This window comes from Podarcis liolepis (assembly GCF_965112155.1).
Source record: "Podarcis liolepis genome assembly, chromosome: 5".
Lineage (NCBI taxonomy): Eukaryota > Metazoa > Chordata > Lepidosauria > Squamata > Lacertidae > Podarcis > Podarcis liolepis.
The window spans coordinates 94,116,324-94,134,975 of record NC_139556.1 but is presented as its reverse complement, the minus strand read 5'-3'; the positions used below and the strand labels follow the sequence as shown (position 1 = coordinate 94,134,975).

The window sequence follows — 18,652 nt, the reverse complement described above, 5'->3', positions numbered from 1 at the left end:
CCCACCTTATTTCAGGCCCCTAAATATATGGGGGTGGGGGTGTCATGATCTCTTGCCCCCCCCCAAAGAGCCTTCCTCAGAGGCGCCTCAGAGGCTTCCTCGCGCGTGAGGAGAAGAAGCCCCCACGGCCTATTCCCCCGCCCCCCCCCCTCGCGCCTCGCCTCGCCGGATCCCCGGCCGGCCGGGCGCCGTTCTCGCTCTCCTCACACCGGTCGGTCTCGGCCCGGGGCGGCCCCGCCGCAGTGCGCATGAGCGGGTCGGCGGCGGAAGGCAGGGCCCGCGAGGAGGAGCCCCGGGAGCCGCCGCCGCCGCCACCGACCCTCCTCCCGCCTCCTCAGTGTCCGCCTCAGCCGGCCCGGGAGGGGAGAGAGGCCCGCGCGCAGCCCCCACCATGGTGAGGCCCTTCGGCCCCGGCAGGGAGGGAGAGCGGGCGGAGGGAGGAAGCGCCGCCATCGCCTGGCAACGCGGGGCCTAGTCGGGGGTGGAGGGGGGGGGAGAGAGAGAGACAGTGGGGGGGGTGCAAGGGTTGGGGGGGCGGCCTCGGCGCCGGTGAGAAGCAGCCCGGCCCTCACCCAGTTCCCACAAGCCGCCTATGCTGAGAGGGTGGGGGGCTTTGAGATATAGTGGCTGGGGGTGGGCCCTTGTGTGGAAATCCACCCCCCACCCCCCTCAGGGAGCTGAAGTGGGGGTGGGTGGGGGGATTTGGGGGTGCCCCGTTGGGGTGTATGGAGGGGCTCCAAAGGGTTTGCGTGTGGCTGGGCTTCAGGGGTTTCTGTATATGATGTGTCAGGAAGGTTTAGGGTTATTTTTCTCTTCTCCCCCCCCCAAAAAAAAACACACCTTGGAGGACTGGTGGGGTAACTGGTAGGGGAAGAAAAACCCCCATGGCATATGGGTGCTGCTTGATCTTGGGTGCCTGGGCCTCCTCTTCCTTGTTTCGTTTTTTTCTTTTTCCTTTTCCCTCTATCTCTCTCTCCAAGCTGGGGGAAGCATCTCTCTCTCCCTCTCTCTCTTTGCATGCCTCACCTATCTCTGTTTGCAGTTGCGTTTTGTGCAGACACCTCTTTTGTTGTGGTGTGTGTGTGCACGTGTGCATGCAAGCAGGCGGGTACTCCAGAGAGGGTTAGCTGGGGTTAGCCTGGTTTCAGCAGAAGCTCCCCCAAGTGCCTCGTGGCGCCTCAAAAGACAGTTTTAAACCCTGCGAAAGCGTCCGTGGGCAGCAGCAGCAGCTGCATGGTGGTTGTCCTTAACTGGCAGTAGGGGTGGCATCCTGGCACTTTGTCCTCCAGCTCTGCCTTGTGGCAGGCATTGTTAAATCTGCAGCACGTCATGAAGCTGGTGCCCAGGAGTTGCCGCTCACTACAGGACAGGACCTGGAAGCGAAAGTGGAGGAAATGTGCATGTTGCCCTCTGCGGCCCCCAGCCAAAAACTGCTTCAGAGTGACATAAATGACCTATGGAAAGGCCCATTTTGCCAATGGACAGCTCCATAACCCAGCGGTTGCTCACTTGCAACAACTGGCTGCCTGATAGAAGCTCAGACAAAGGGGCTGAGCCCTGCTATGAACCCAGATGCCAACTCTGCTCCTGTATTGTGTCATGTGATGCTATTGCAGGACCTAGCGCCAGTAATTCCCCTTAGGGGCTTGGTTGCTTGCTTGCTCATCCTGCGATGTGAATGTGCCATCACCTCTCATTAATGCCTTTTTGTTATTCACGTCAAAGAAACAGGTAGATGCCAAAAAAGGGGGAAATAGAGACAGAAGGAAAAAACGATACTGAGAAATGGAAGTGTTCAGAAGGTAGTGGGAGAGAATCTATTGCTCACCTCAAAAGCGCCACATTTCAACAGAAGACTCCAAAGTGAGGCTCCGGTTTGAAATTGATGCACTACAGTTTATGAGCAAATTCGGTTCAGGTTGATTTAAGCTTGACTGGACTAGAGTTTTTCTTCCCACTCCAGATGTTAAATTAGCATAGTGCACCTCGAAAGATATTGAACAGTACCACCACTGACTGCTGTTGTGAACAGTTTGCAAACCTGTTGCTATGCTGTCACTTGGATAGCATGACTTTTTTACGTGTGTGTGTGTGTGTGTGTGTGTGTGTGTGTGAATGATTGCATCCCATGCTGTCCTTCTGTTCTTTGCAGTCCCCCTGTGCCAGTGTTCATGCTATTTAGAGGAATGGGATATGCAGAGGCAGCACAGGGAAGGGGGGATTCCCCCCATGCCTTCTTACCTCTTTCATTCACAGAAAGCTTTACTGAATCAAAAAGCTTTCCATGAATGGAAGGACAACATTGGATACATACTATATAATATATATATCTGAGGAATAATCTCAGGTAACTGCTGAGTAATCTTTTATGCATCTGTTGGAATGAGATCCAGTTCACAAAAGCTTAAGACCATAGAAATCTGTTAGTCTTTAAAATGCCACAAGACTGCTTGTGAATGCATATTTCATTTATGTTTCTCTGTGTTGCACATTTTTTCTTGCTTATGAGGCAAGGAAACCATATCAACCATATTTATTCAGATGTAATCCCCTCTTATTTCATGGGGAAAGCATTTTAAGATGACAATCATATGCACACTTACTTTAGGAGTCTGTCTCATTTAGATTGGTAGCTCTTACTTCCAGGTTGTTGTTGTTGCTGCTATTATTTATTAAATTTATATACTGCCGTTCATCCGAGGATCACAGGGCAGCTTCAGATCTGTTTGTTAGAATAGGGTTGTAAGGTGCAGTCATCCATATTTACCTTTTAGACTAGATTTTAAACATCATGCTGAAAGGCTTCAGTTTCCATACCTTTTTTTTGCCATTAGAAATCCTTACTAAAAGGCAAGCAGAAGAGGAATAGATTTTTAAAAAATGATTTTCTAGGTAAAATTATTTTTCAAATTTTTTTCAAGTTAATGGGATTGTTCCATAGTAAGTCGCTTGAAAATTGTAGCCACGGTAATTTAGTTTACATAAATTTAGTTGATTAGTGGGCTTCTGAGGTTCTTTCAGGTACTTTAGCCTGTTAAGCGGTTTGAGAACTTCTAACTACTGGCTTCCTCTGCCACATTGCACAGGCTTCAGGAAAACATCATGCAAGATTCTTCAGGAAATACAGTGAGTGTACCGAGGCTCCTGTACTACTCAAGGTGCTTTGAGTGCATTTAACTTTGGCCTCACAGCACACACACCCAGGATGTTTTCTCCTTAAAACTAATTTATTGCCTTTGCACAAATCAACACCCAACTTCCTGTGAGGAGGAGACTAACACAATGGAGCACTTATCCAGTCTAAATATAAGCTGTGTCAAGCCATATTTATACTGTAATAAGTTTCTCAAGAGGTGTGGGACACCTTCCTCTCTCTATAAATAGTTGGGCTAAAGAACTAGAAAATGATTGGATATGTCATGTGGACTTGAAATGTTTGGATATATAATTAGGTTCCAAGTTTGTTCTTGCTATCATAAGTTGGTGTTCTTCAGTAAATGTGGGCCAGTAAATTGAAGCTGAATCTTGAAAAAATAGAGGTGCTGTTCTGCGTTCCGAGTTCTTGAGTGTGGAAGATGGAAAGATGGCCTATTTTTGATGGGATTGCAGTCATCTGAAAGGTGCAGATCTGTAGCTTGGGGGTGTTCCTGGATCTAACACTGTCACTGGAGGCTCAGATGTGCCTTTTTCCAACTCTGACTGTTTTGCCCCTCATGGATAGAGATGACTTGGCCACTCTATTGCACCTTCTGGTAACCTGGATTATACTGTTGCAATGCATCTTACTTCAGACAGCCCTTGAAAACAATTTAGAAACTTTAGCTGGTTCAAAATGTGGCAACCAGATTACTGGCCAGGGTTCCTCTTAGATGTCATATAAACCCTATTTTAAAACAGCTGCACTGGTTGCCGGTGTGTGAATTAGGCCCGAGATATATGAATGAGAATACACACACACACACACACACAGTCATACCTTGGGATAAATACGCTTCAGGATAAGTATTTTCGGGTCGCGCTCCACGGTGACCCGGAAGTAACAGAGTACGTTACTTCCGGGTTTCGCCACTCGCGCATGCACAGATGGTCAAAATGATGTCACTCATGCGCAGAAGTGGCGACACGCACAGACGCGCTGTCGCGTCTTACGTTCCGTTCGGGATGCGAATGGGGCTCCGGAACAGATCCCGTTTGCATCCCAAGGTACCACTGTGTATATGTGTGTGTGTGTGTGTGTGTGTGTGTGTATACACACACACACACACACACACACACACACACACACTGCCTTCATCCAGAGGGGCTTTTCTTGGTAGTTTCACCGCCCTCAGGATTGAGAGGAATGGCAGCCCAGGGAAGGACTTTCTTTGTAGCAGCCCCCAAATTGGGGAACTCCTTTTGCACAGAGGTTATGTTCTGGGATTGGTGCATAGACATAAAAGCACATGAACAGTCTTACCTTCTGGAGCCAGTGTGTCAAATGGTCTTTGCCCTCAAGCAGGGCAGAGAGCTTTAAAACTCCCACTCTCTGGTTGGCTTTTACAAGATCTTGTGGGGCCGTTGGAGATCTTGCGTGAGCCTCCCAGAGCGTTGTAAGAAAACCAGAGAGCTTAAAAGTTCATTCTGGCATCAGCCCAGTGCCATATAGGCACATCAGCAACAGCCGTTTGGTCGCAGTATGGGGGCGATGATTACTGCTCTGTTGTCCTCAACACCTGCTCATGATACTGCGTTTTGGGATTGTTCACTGATATTTAAAGAAATGTAGCTCCATTGAAAGTGTTTCACAGGTACTGAAGTGCTGAGTGACATGGAGTTGCTGTTCAAAACGGCCCTGTCCTTTCTCCCTTGTAACCTGCCACATCATAATGTCGGCATGCAACACATTTCTCTGCCTGCGCTCCACCCCTTAAATGACAGGGATGGGGAAATACACAACAGTGACATCACAACATGGCTAAGTGCTGATGAACACTATTGTGGGGAGTGGAGTGGAGAGACTTTAACAGGGAGGTTCTTTCTTCCTTCCTTCTTTTTTCTTTTTTAAATAGCAACACACCTGTTATATGTAGTTCCACTCCAAGAAGTTTCCTTTAGCGTGTTGAGGTAGCACGCCAAAATGTCACTTCCTTAAAGCTGTGCTAAGGTGCCTTACGCCCACTGTTGAGGGCTGAGTTCCCAGCTTCACTGAACAGCCAGCAAGTGGGTTGTGCTCCTTTATCTTATCACATGTTTGTCAAAGGGAAAAAGTAAACAACCTGCCATTTTTAAAATTTGTGTAGACAGAATTATGGAATTGTATTTTTCAACTTCCTTTTTTTAAATTTGCTGTGGCTGGGATGCAAAGCTTGTTTGTTTGTTTATTAAACTTGTATACTTTGTTGTATGCATGTTTGTCTTGTTAGCCACCTTGAATATTTATTGATAAAAAAGCAAGGGAGAATCTCTTCAAATAAGCAAACAATACAAGATAGAAACACTGTAATTGTTTTTTATGTACAGAAGCAATTAAAATAGGCATGCCTATAAATAAACTTGTAATATAGCATCTTTGTATAAGCTGAGAGACATGAATAGAAATTCAGTGAAGCTATATTCTGTTTGTACCATTTGTGGCTTTTATACTTGCCTTCTTAAGCCAGGGGGAAATAGGTAACCATAGATAGATGTGGATTCTTATCACAGTCGTAATGTCTGAAACCACTTGCTTTATCATGTGACTGTTTGGTGTAGTTTCTCCATCAGATGATGCTATCGTATGGCCTTGTTTACTGGCTATGAATCTCCATTAGTCAGGAAGCCAAATTAATTGTTGTGTGATAATGGAGCAAATACACCAACAATTTGCAATACTGAAGATTGTGGCAGGCTGTTAGCAATAAGGCTTCAGGGAAGGTATAGGGCGGCTGTGATCTAAAGGGACATACGCATATGCCTCCTGCATGCTCCTGCATTTTTGCATTTTCATTGCAACCTCACATAGCTCTTATATAACACTTCTTCCCCAAGTTCAGCCAGTAGTTTGGGGGATTTGGTGTGAGAACAGTTTATAGGAAACCTGCCAGTAGTGTCTGCGTAGTGCTGAAACCTGTTGTGCAGGTTTCCCTTCTAACCGCTCTCCTGGAAACTGACATGTGTGTCTCTTTGTGTCACAGCTGTTGTCCCCTCCTAAGCCCTGTAATGTGCTTTCTGTGGAACATTTAGAGCCGTGGTTCTCAACCTGTGGGTCCCCTGATGTTGTCAGACTACAACTCCCATCATTCCTAGCCAGCATGACCAAGGGATTATGGGAGTTGTAGTACAACAACATCAGGAGACCCACAGGTTGAAAACCACTGGTTTAAAGGATCTGCCATGAGTGTTTCTGTGGCTGCTACATCCTCCCTATCACAAAAGAGCGGGACACATCCATGAGCCAAGTTGCTGGTTGTCTCAAGTAGAAAGGAGATGTTCTATCCTTGATTCTGTTGCATAGCTTGTTTGTTGAACTTGTGAGCTGCTTTGGGCACCATTGAGCTTGGAATTAAATTCTTAATTAGAAGGAGTTGAACACTACAGGTAGACTTTCTGTATGTCCACCTTAATTCTCTATTCACTTGAGGAAAGTGGCCCTTTTGAGCTACAGGTTGAAGTTGGATATTCCTCCTCAGGTAAGCACACGGGAGATCTCACTGTTCTTGTGTTTTCTGATACTTTTCTAGAACAAGCTGAAGTCATCACAGAAAGATAAAGTTCGACAGTTTATGATCTTCACACAGTCCAGCGAAAAGACCGCAGTGAACTGCCTGTCTCAGAATGACTGGAAGCTAGATGTTGCAACAGATAACTTTTTCCAAAATCCTGAACTGTATATACGAGAAAATGTTAAAGGATCATTGGACAGAAAGAAGTTAGAACAGCTATATAATAGATATAAAGGTAAGTATAGTGCAGTTTTTCTTTTTCTTTTAAAAAGGTGTGTTAAATGCATCATTTTGCTGGCAATAGATTCCATTTGGAATCCAGGCCAGAAACGTGAGTTTCAGCTGTGGCCAGAACAGACCAAGAACGCAGTGCCCTATGAGCATTACAACAAAGGCTACCCTTTATTTATGATATTTTTATCCTACCCTTCCTCTAGGCAGCTCAGGGTGGGAAACATTCCCCCACCATCCTACATTGTATCCTTGCAACAACCATGTGAGGTGGGTTAGACTGATAGACGGTTAAAGGGTCTTAAGGTGAGCGTCATGGCTGAAAGTAGATCTAGACCTGGGTCTTCCTTCCGATTGCTACACAGATGCTTGTTCTTGCCGTCATGCTGCTAGACTTACTGGCAGAGCATCTGGGTTGCCCAGTTCGTTCTCATCTTCCCAGGCAATCATTTGTCAAGCCATCTCATCAACCCCGAGACACAGGAAAGCCTTCCTTTTCCTTCTCCCGAGAATCTTTTGTCCTGGACTGCATTTTAACTCCTCTTCACAGAGGTAAAATCCAGTCCTTCAGGGAGCACATTGGGTTGAGTCATGCTCTCTTTCTTGAAACGGGAATAAGTGACCCACCTTCCAATGCAATTGTGATTGCAGGTAAGATGAGGTTTGCAGAGGGAACACACTTAAAACAGCGCATAAAAGTGAATGCTATGTAGCAGCTGACAGCATTTAATGGCCTTAGGAAGCGGGTTCTTGAATGAGTGCTTGGCCGCCATACCTTTTATTAGAAATGGTTTCAAAAAGACGAAGACTTCCATTCATTTTATTTTGTTTCCCTCTTATACTCCAAGATCCTCAAGATGAGAATAAAATTGGCATAGATGGCATACAGCAGTTTTGTGATGACCTTGCGCTTGACCCTGCCAGTATTAGTGTATTGATCATTGCCTGGAAGTTCAGAGCTGCGACGCAATGTGAATTTTTAAAAACGGAATTCATGGATGGGATGACAGAACTAGGGTAAGTGCTCAACAGCTCTATGAAAGTAGGCGGGCCATGCTATTCTGTGCATGGAAAGGTTTGTACTTCCATGCTTGAAGCAGAATCTTACATAACTCGGGAAGAGCCATTCAAACTCTTATCTGGTGGAGGAATGTGTATTATGTGTTTGTGCCTCTATGAATGAACACAATTTATTTCACACACACACACTTGATTTCCCAGTGCCAGCCTCAGGTGCAGCTTTGCCATAGCATCTCTGGGCTCCTTTCAGTGCCATGCAAAGGGCTCCTGGCAGCTCCCTCAGTCCCCATGAAGCTCCTAGGAAATCATACGTACTGCTACTTTCAACTCAGCAACAATATAGGTCAGGGCCATACGCTGAAATTTAAAACAAAATGCTCCATGCAAATCTTCAGCTACAAGGCATTCAGACGATCTGATACATACATTTGCTCAGTGTTTTGTCTTCTAAATGCCAATAAGCATGCCGATGCAAGGTTCGATTGAGGTATGAGGGAGCACAGATGGTGTATTTGAGCACGGCATTCTTTGCGCTCCTGATCATGCATTTCTTTGAGACCTTGCCTGTTCACAAGAACAACTCACCATCTGCCAGATTGTTGAGATTAAACAGCCTGTTTTCAAATGTTGCCCCTTCCCAGCTGTGGTATTTTGCTTGATTCTTCTTTGATGGTGTTTGCCGCTGGAATCGTATCCATAGATTTGAACAGAAGAGGAGCTGGTGCCCAAAGGGGGTTTCTTGTATTTCTTGGAGAGGTGGCCCCAGCCTCTGCCTCCCAGGAAAGTTCCACAAATGTGTTGGTGATAATGTATTTTCAGCACCGCTTAATAGAAAAGAGAGCTTCAGGAATGATCGGACTATATATATATGTGATGATTACTTTTTTTTTGTTAAAGCAACTATTTAGTAATGCCATTTTACAAAGTATTTAGAACATGATCCTAAACTAATGCACAGATAAACTTTTGTGTTTGTTTTTTAAACCAAACCAATAAACCCAACAACAGATGTGACAGCATAGAAAAACTAAAGGCCCAGCTTCCAAAAATGGAACAAGAATTGAAAGAGCCAGGAAGATTTAAGGATTTTTATCAGTTTACCTTCAACTTCGCAAAGAATCCGGGACAAAAAGGTTTAGGTATGTATGCCAATATTTCATTGTACAGAAGTGAGTGGTCCAAGTCAGGGTCCATATTGGGCTACAGCTGATTGTGATGAGAGAAAACACCCCTTGCCTCCAAAGTGGTGTTTACACATTGAGATTACCACAGTACGCTTCCCTAAGCAAACGTATCTTCTTGGAAAAGTGTCCTGATACTTTGGCATGCTTGCGCACTGGAGGACTGCCGATAAGTTTGGTTCTCTTTTCCCAAAAGCATTTTCAATTGACAGGGAATTGTAAGAATTATAACAAATAACCTGTATTTGAAACTTGGTATAGTTTAGGAGGGACACAGGTGGCGCTGTGGGTTAAACCACAGAGCCTAGGACTTGCCGATCAGAAGGTCGGCGGTTCGAATCCCCGTGACGGGGTGAGCTCCCATTGCTCGGTCCCTGCTCCTGCCAACCTAGCAGTTTGAAAGAACGTCAAAGTGCAAGTAGATAAATAGGTACTGCTCTGGCGGGAAGGTAAACGGCGTTTCTGTGCGCTGCTCTGGTTCGCCAGAAGCGGCTTAGTCATGCTGGCCACATGACCCGGAAGCTGTATGTTGGCTCCCTCAGCCAATAAAGCGCGATGAGCGCCGCAACCCCAGAGTCGGTCATGACTGGACCTAATGGTCTGGGGTCCCTTTACCCTTTATAGTTTAGGAAGCAATCTTAGTCACAGTGTGCAAAGCTGTCCAGGGGGAGGGAGGGAGAAGGTGATGCCGCATTGAACATGGGCAAACTCCTGCCTGCACGCTGCCTTTAATATCTTGAGGAAAGTGCGGATACCCAGGATCCGGATGTGGCTGGACTACGACTTCCATCATCCCTGACCATTGGCCAGGCTGGCTGGGACAAACAGGAATTGGAGCCCAACCACATCTGGAGAACCACTCATTCCCCAGCCCAAGATCCCGAAACACTCTTAAGTGTTACTGTACTAAGAGAGTGTTCTTTGCAACCCTCACTTTTACTGTGCAATTCCCAAACAGGTGTGTCTGGACAAGCGGGGAGGGGGAAAGCCTCAATTACTTATTTAATTACCCGTTTTCTTTAATGTTGCAGACTTAGAAATGGCCATCGCCTACTGGAATTTAGTACTTCATGGACGATTTAAATTCCTAGACTTGTGGAACAAATTTTTATTGGTAAGCGCAAGTATGGATTGCCTCATTAGGAATGACTAAGTGCCGAGTTCTGGGAGGTTCCGCGGCCTGACTCTTCCCTACGGGACCCAGATCAACAATCTTTGCCGCACGTGGCATTGGTCAGCAGCTAGTGGCCCACCACCCAAATCCACACTGTAGATAACCGGCAGCTTTCCTTGCCCCAAAACCTTGTTTGATTTTAAAACTTGAAGAAAGAGGGCAGATTTGAGGGTAAACCATATACAACACGGGTCTGCCCTTGTGGCTCGTTGGAAGTTGAAACTGCTCCACACGTACTATTACGTTGTCGTTTTTATGAGGATATATGTTTGACTTTTATTACACCTGTTTTGCAAAAGTCCAGGAAAGTATCGGAACTCCATAGTTTAAAACTACTGCTAGAGGACAAGAATCCCAAGACTACATTAAATGTAGCCAAATTCTGTGTGTCAGCAATCAATCGCAGGAAGCAAGTGGTATCCCATAATGACCAAACCCCTAAATGTTAACTACAGGGAGCACGCTAATAATTTTTAATGTTATATTTAAATCATATATATTTTAATGTTATATTTAAATCATCGTTATATTCATATTGTCCTTTGTATTTCTGATATTATTATTTTTTATGATCTGCGATATTGTGTGTGTTGCGGCTGGTCTGTGACCGTATTAATAAATTCATTCATTCATTCATTCATTCAAAGAGGGTGTTGGGATGACAACCAAAAGCAGAAATCCCAAATGGCATTCTTTTAAAAAAGGATTATTTTGGATATCTCTTACAGAATTATTTTGGGGGTTCCCCCCGACCCATCATGGTTCTAAAGCCTGTGGGACTTGCAGCTGTGTAAGGCACCTGACTGGCTTTGCTGCAAAAACGGGCCTGGTTGGTGGGCTGTGTTTGACTTCACAGGTCATATGTGAACATGCAGTGGTGCTGCAGGTTTTGTATCTTGAGCCACTAGCCCAGTCTGTTCTTATTGGCAGTAGCTCCCTATGAACAGGATTCATAGCCAGTCCTAAGGGCCTCTCAGCTGGAGATTGAAGCTGGGACATTCTGCACGCTCTTGCATTAGACAAAGCCTTTCCTCTGGCCCTTCCAGGGTTGTCATGTGTAGCTAATGCTTTTCACACTCTGGTTTCTCTCAAAACAGGAACATCATAAAAGATCTATACCAAAGGACACTTGGAACCTTCTTCTAGACTTCAGCGCGATGATCGCAGATGATATGTCGAATTATGACGAGGAAGGTAAAGTTGCTATTTGTTCCTCTTGTGGCCCTTTGGCCTGTGTGGAGTGCTCTGTCCCCAAGAAGCTTCTCTCCCTAAGCGCTCCTGCTTTTGCCCTGGACCTTCTGTATTTTCCTGTTGGCTTCCCCTCCTACTATAATTTTCAATTTGTTGGAAATCCCTGATATCATAAGGGGCACAGTGGGTATTAAAACAGTTTCTGGAAAAGTAAAGCCGCTCATTTCTTGCGTATACCGAGCTGAATCCAGGACTTGAACAATTCTAGTCATTGCCATCCTCATAGTGACCACGAATCTAATTCTGGCAAGCCAGCCTCTCCACAGCAAGGAACACCTGTTGTTGTTTCCACTATTGAGTTTCTTCTCTTACGCTGCTCAGTTGGGTTGCCAGGTTGGCCCCTGCACCACTGAATCTGCCACACCTCCGTGTCTGATTGGCTGAAGTAGCAACCATGTGTGACTTCCCTTTCTGCCTGCCCTTGAATGTTTTGCTCAGCTCCCCAGACTTGCTCTCTTCACGTCCCTTGGGTGCGAACGAGGAGCTGCCTGTTTCTGCATGAGGGAAAAACCAAGATAGTGGGGCGAAAGACAGTTCTTAGCTGTGTACAGCAGGGGTGGGGGATCTTGTTCAGTTTGAGGGCTGCCTTTCCTTCTTAGCCACCTTCCTTCCAGGGGCCATTTGGCAGTAGTGGGTGGGACCAGATGTAGATGCAGATGGAACAATGAAGGTGAACTGTACCTTCATATAGTGGGCAAGCTCCTGCACATGCTCTCCCCTCCGGCCAGGCAAACGAGGCATTTTCAGAACACAATCCAGCCAGGAGTAACACCCCATGAAAGAAGCAAAGTAGGACAATGGGTGGTGGTTCGGAGAGACTCTCATGGATCAGATAGAGAGGCTTGGAGCATCTCTATAAAGAGGAGTGCAGAAAACAAGGGGGGAACAAGCCTTGTAAACTTCTCTTTTGTGCTGTGCAGGGGTAAGGCTGCACTTGCATGGCGGGGAACAAAAGGCACTCTGCCCACGTTTCAAAGATTTTAAAATATAACCCTGCTGGCCCATTGCTTGATCCAAAGATCTCCTTCTGCAGCAGGGTGCTGTGTGTGGCTCTGTGAATGCTAATCTTTCTTTTCTTTTTTAAATTATATAAAAAAATCCCAAAATTAGCATATCCAAGAAAAAAACTTAGCATTCCATCTTATAGAACCTTGTATAAAGTTTTCTGACTAATTGCTCTCACTTTTTAAAAAGTTTGTGTCCAAAGAGTGGCTGTCCCAGGATTAAAAAAATTAAGATTCTTTAATTATTATTAAATGATGAAAGTAAAAATACTGGCGAAAATTGAAGGGCTGTTCTGAGGTCACAATGCACATGAAGAGCTTGGAACTCATAAAGTGCTAAATATTTTCTGGTGACATTTTCTTGTAGCAGCTAGGGGGGGCAAATTATAGTCCCCAACTCTTCAGATAAGGCATTCTGCAAGTTTAATAATTCCACCCCTCTCCCTCTTTTCTTCCAGGGGCATGGCCTGTTCTTATTGACGACTTCGTGGAATTTGCACGCCCTCAAATTGCTGGAATAAAAAGTACGACAGTGTAGTGCTAAATGAACCTTCTAGAATGTACATAGTCTGTACAAAATAAACAACATGGGGGAAAATTGCACAGTCAATTTCTGCTGACTGACTGAACAGGACTGAAGACCAATCCTCAAGAAATAAAGGCTGGGGGTTGAGTCAAACCTTTAAGGATCTACTTTGGACCATATCAGACGATGGGTGGTTTGGGCTTCTCATCTAGCCTGGGCCAGCCTTGCCCACTTGAAAACTCCAGCATTGTGGATATCATTCTTTTTCTTTTTTAAAAAATGAAGCACCCTAATCCTTTCCATAAATCTTAAAATGCTTTTTGGATTTTTTTTTTAATTTCTTGTTCCTCCTAAAGGCACATGCTGTCTTCACCAAGCAAAATCTTTTGACGTAATAATTTCACAGATCAGCATCGCAGTCTGTTTCAGAAAAGCTTCAAGTAGCACATCTTTGGGCTAGCTGCAAAGACTTTGCTGAGAATATCCTAAAAGAGTGATTCGTTGGATCTGGTTCCGTACGGTCCGTTCACAGCTATTGTCTATGTGAGTGGCAAGGGGTTTCTTTGCTTTGTCCTAAAGCAAATGTCAAAGATACCCTGGCAAAAGGTCTGGGCTTTTCTGCCCGCCAATATCGGGCTATCCATCTATGTAGGTGCTTGACTGAAGTTCTGTTGTGTGTAACAGTGAACGCTGCTGAAATGCAGGACAGATACGGCGCTCAACAGTATCCATATTTTAATAATCTAGTCGGAAACACTGGGTGCCTAATGTTGAAAGGTGAACCATCCTTTAGGGCCCCGATCCTCAGTAGCTGGGCCATGTGAATCTTGCTAAGTCTCTGCCTCTTGCTTCTTGCTGTCCCCCCTGCCAACACTTGGTGGCTTCCCTTGTCTGCCAGCACTCCAGCCTTGACCACCGCGTTTCTTTGCAATGCCATGCATGCAGAGAGAAAGAGGTAGGGCCTGGAATACCTGTGCCCAGCTAAATTAGTGATACCCTCTCCACCACCACGCCCTCAGTAGACTGTCTTGCAGCTAACTTGGATGACACCATTCCAGGGCGGCAGGGGTGTCCACCTTCTTCAGGGAATTGGGGCACTTACCATTACCCCTCAATCCTAGGGGCAAAGTATCATGGGCCATGTTATTTCTAACTTCCAAGAGTGGGGTCGGGTTTTCTGATAGAAAGACCAGCAGGATTCATCCTAGAATGTGGGTGATAAGTTGCTCACAACTGCTCTTAGTTACCCAATAAATTTTTTTGTAGCATCTCTTTGTCCAGGAAATCTTTCCCGCCCCCATTAACTTCTACTGAAATGTTAAAACTTGAATACAGTACTGAATTTATGATGTTTGCTACACAATACATAGAATCCTTGATTAGGGCCAACAGAGGTTTTTGATCGTGGGTATAACAATGAGTGTGATACGCATTTTCTTCTATACTTGATGGTTTGAGCCATTAATACAAAATTTTTATGATGTTAGCGGTACTGACATTATGGTCCACGTCCTTCATCGGTGACAGGCAACTTACCATATTAACCGCAAATCGCTGTGGTTGTCAAAACAGAGGGATCCCTACTCCGAGCAAAAGTTCTGCCAGGCTCTAGCACATAGACACCTTGAGCAAGCAGGAACGCCTCAATTCATTTTTGCAATCGTGGCCACAGAAATCCCTGCGCGAGGTTATTGCTAGCACAGGAGCTCTCCTGCTTAAGTGAAGCCTTTGTGTGAGCTCCAGACTTGCTGGGTTCACAAGTTTATCTTTCCCAAGCAAGTACATAGTATAACTAGCATAATCTGGCCAAATGGGTTAAGCACTATTAGTGGGAGAGTCTTAAGTGTATCGTTGACTCTTTAGTGGTGCTTAACTTTGGCTGGGTCAGGCGAAAGAAATGTTTTGCTTAACCATGGTGGAGAAACGGAGTGCGCTTTGGGCTCATGAACCCCTCTTCCCTTTTAGCCGTGTGTAGCAATCCCATCTCCCCAATGCTTTTAAGATAGAGTTTGAAACTTAAGTGAAGGAGCTAGTTTGCATACCTTGGTTAAAGTTGACTACAGTATTGATCTTGGTTCAAGTGCCACACTAAACATGGTTAATAAAAGGAATGGGGAGAGATCTGGCGTGGGAGAGAGTTAGTGGGAGCCCCTGGGATCTCCCAGTCTTCCCCAGTGCAACAGGGAAACTTTTGCATCTGAACTGGGCTCCACTGCACTTCATCTGCTTCTACACTTGTGTCCAGTTCACAGAGTTTGGCTTTTCCTTTTGAGCCATGGCTTTAGTCCTTGTGTTTTTACATGGCAAAAGCAGCACTTGAAACGCCTTCTGGCTATAATGTCATGTAACTTCATGAGCGATACTAAGCTGTTTTCTGGAAATCATTTTGCAGAGGAAACAGGAGTTGTTTTCCCATCCGATATTAGAAGTCCTTTTCTAACCTTTAAACAAGGAAAAGTTCAAGCTTGGCATATTGTGTCCTGTCTCATTTATCCATAAAATTAGAAAGAAAGAAAGAAAGAAAACACGTATGCACATGCTAAATAATTTTAGGGGAAATACTTGAGTATTAAATTGCTTTATCTTTTTTAAAACCTGTATGATGGTGTGAGAAAGGGGCTTCCCTTTTTCCCAGCTGTGCCCTTTTGGTAAAGCTCAGTCTTGTGTTAATTTAAGAAAACCATTAGATAAAAATTGGGAATCCCTTCTTCAGAAGCCAGAGTTGGCAAAGTCAAATATATTGCTTTACTGCTTGCATTCTTTCTTTTCTCTCTCTCGTGTAAATATCAGTGGAGACTTGAATTATGAAAACTACAAGGTGTGTGTGCTGTTTTCGGTCTTAAGAAAATTTGGGTACAGTTTTTTCAGAATGAGTCATTGATGTATGTATGCTGTGTATTTTTTGTGTTTTGGTGTTCTTTTTTTTTCTTCAAATGAGATGTACTTAACTCTGTCCCTGTGGAGAAGGTTGGGGCATAAATGCTGTGCTGTTTTTTGTTTCTTTTTAAAGATAATTCCTTTTGCAATGTTAAGGCCTTTTCAACAAAATGGATTTTGCCATCAGTTTGGTACTACACAATTTATAATTACTGTGTAATTATAAAACTGCATTACATAAAGCATTGCTGTCTTAAGTAGCAGAGAAACTAAGGTTATTTGTGTGATCGCCTCTCTGAATTTTAAGAAGAGTGTTCAGTTCAACAGGCACAAACTGGTCAAATTTTCTTTTCAGTGGGAAGTGTGCTATCAAATCAGCGCTTGGTTGGATTGTGTCCAGTGGCAAGAGATGTTTGGCTTATTGTTGGCTTGCTTCTGAATGTAAATGCCCAGCTCTTCGAGAGACTGAAAAATGCCCAAACTTTATGCCCATTTGTATGTGTGTGTTGATTTTTTTTTTAAAAAAATTAAAAGTTGTGAACCTTTTTGGGTTGATAGTATTCATAAAATCAACCCACTCTTCAACTTGGCAGTAATCTTCCCCTTCACAAATCACTTTCTTTTGCCAAATATTAGAAAAAGTGAATGCTTAAACAAAATTCAAACCCTCGTATTTGATTTTTTTATATATATATACCAATATGTAGAATTAGAAATACCTTGCTACATGAAAATATTTGGGAATCAAGGCTTTTATTTCAGTCACGTGATCAGAATCTGTAAGTTAAATTGTAACTACCTAGAAAAATCCCTCCGACAGACCAGAGGCAATAAAGTTCCGGCCCAGTTGTCATGGTGAAACTTTCTCATGAATTATTTTGTTTAAAAACAATCCCAAACTTGATGCATTCTAAAAAATTTTTTTAAAGCAAAAGCAACTCATGGCAAGGAATGAGAAAGCAGAACCTTGCTAACAGCCATGACATGCCACGACTTTCTGGTTGCACAGTGGAGGGGTTTTTATTCCCAGCCGTGGCACATTGCTTTGAGATTACTTGGGGCGGGTGGGGGAGAGACTGAGGAACCTCCATGTTTAATGTGGTTGGTCCAAAAGCTACAGCATTTGTCTCTTGAAGAACCTGTTAAATAAAGTAACTTATTTCTTAAAACTGTTCTCTGATGAAAATCCATTTGAGTAAGTTAAAAGACGATTCATATAGCTTTAAAAGCTTTAAGGTAACTTTTCTCACGGGTCTTGTTTTCAAGATGTGACGGGAATTTCCAGAGGGCTCTCTTGAGCAAGAGGAGCTGGTTAACTTAGGAACGTTTTACACATTACACAGAGGCAGATCTCGATTTTGCTCTCGATTGTGCCACGAGTGTAAACTCTACATGGCTTCTTAATGAATGTACCTACGTGCTACATGCATTTATATTTATATTTTGGGTGTACACCTAGAATTGACGCGGAGGTAAGGTTTCCACCCTATGCTCCAAACTCCATACCTCTGAATAAACACTTGTAGGAGTTGTTAAGATTCTTTACACGTTGTCTTTGCTGGAATCTAGTGAAAAATTGAGGTCCAGATCTCATCTGGGGGGAAAAACCTTTTATCAGCAGTGTAATGTTACAAAATCAGCAGCCCCAAAGTATGGTACACAAAGTTTCGATTTCTTGGCTTCCCCCAATTTGTGATTGCTATAATGATGCTTAGGTGCTTGTGAGCCAACTCTCCATTCACTAAATATTTAGAACACACACACCCCACCCTAATTTCATGTGGGTGGCAAGGAAGGGGGAAATGGAGACTGCATTGCAGAGCCCTACCCACTACCAGCTTTGTGTTAAACCACAGAGCCTAGGACTTGCCAGAAGGTTGGCGGTTCGAATCCCCGTGACGGGGTGAGCTCCCGTTGCTCGGTCCCTGCTCTTGCCAACCTAGCAGTTTGAAAGCACGTCAAAGTGCAAGTAGATAAATAGGTACCGCTCCAGTGGGAAGGTAAACGGCGTTTCCGTGCGCTGTTCTGGTTCACCAGAAGCGGCTTAGTCATGCTGGCCACATGACCCAGAAGCTCCCTCGGCCAATAAAGTGAGATGAGCGCCACAACCCCAGAGTCGGCCACAACTGGACCTAATGGTCAGGGGTCCCTTTACCTTTTACCCGCTGCCAGCTTTGTGTGCCAGCCACCAGCACTTGGCCCAAGAGCTTCCCTTGGAGGAAACGAAGGTTTTTATCCCTGCGCTTGAATATCCCAAGAGGTCACCTCAATCTCTTCCTAGCGCAGCGTGACGGCGGGTGCTCAGGAGTCCAAACTCAGTAATTCAAGAGCATCATTTGCAATGCTTGCTACACCTGCAGCTGCCTTTGTGGTTGTATAGCAATTTCTGATTTGGGCAGGCAGGTTGGTGTGTACTGGCCCTATTTTTCTTCTTCAATGAAAAGCACAATATGAGCCATGGCTATTTGCTGTGGTGGATTATTCGTGTAAATATAAAGCACTGTATAACAGGTTTAGGTTTTGGTTTTTTTTAGCTTGATATTTTAACTGTAGACCCGACAGTGTAGGGTAACAAACAAGAGATAATGGATTATTGTTCTATGAGTGAATGAGTGTGTGTTAACACTAGCTGCTATTGTGATGCATCCTAAAGAAAGCTTGCAAGTATTGCAGCCCTGCTTTTAATGGGACTAAACAAGAATCTA

General features: G+C 44.5%; 1 protein-coding gene across 1 annotated transcript; it reads left to right on the top strand.

Annotated features, from left to right (window-relative positions):
* The first annotated feature begins 233 nt into the window (after window positions 1-233).
* Window positions 234-17,116, top strand: DCUN1D1 (defective in cullin neddylation 1 domain containing 1). The gene is given in 9 exon segments (XM_083504560.1): window positions 234-316; window positions 318-371; window positions 373-394; window positions 6,702-6,918; window positions 7,763-7,931; window positions 8,943-9,073; window positions 10,147-10,229; window positions 11,387-11,483; window positions 13,003-17,116. Coding segments are annotated over 9 exon segments (921 nt in total). The 5' UTR covers window positions 234-248; the 3' UTR covers window positions 13,083-17,116.
* Window positions 17,117-18,652: the final 1,536 nt, after the last annotated feature.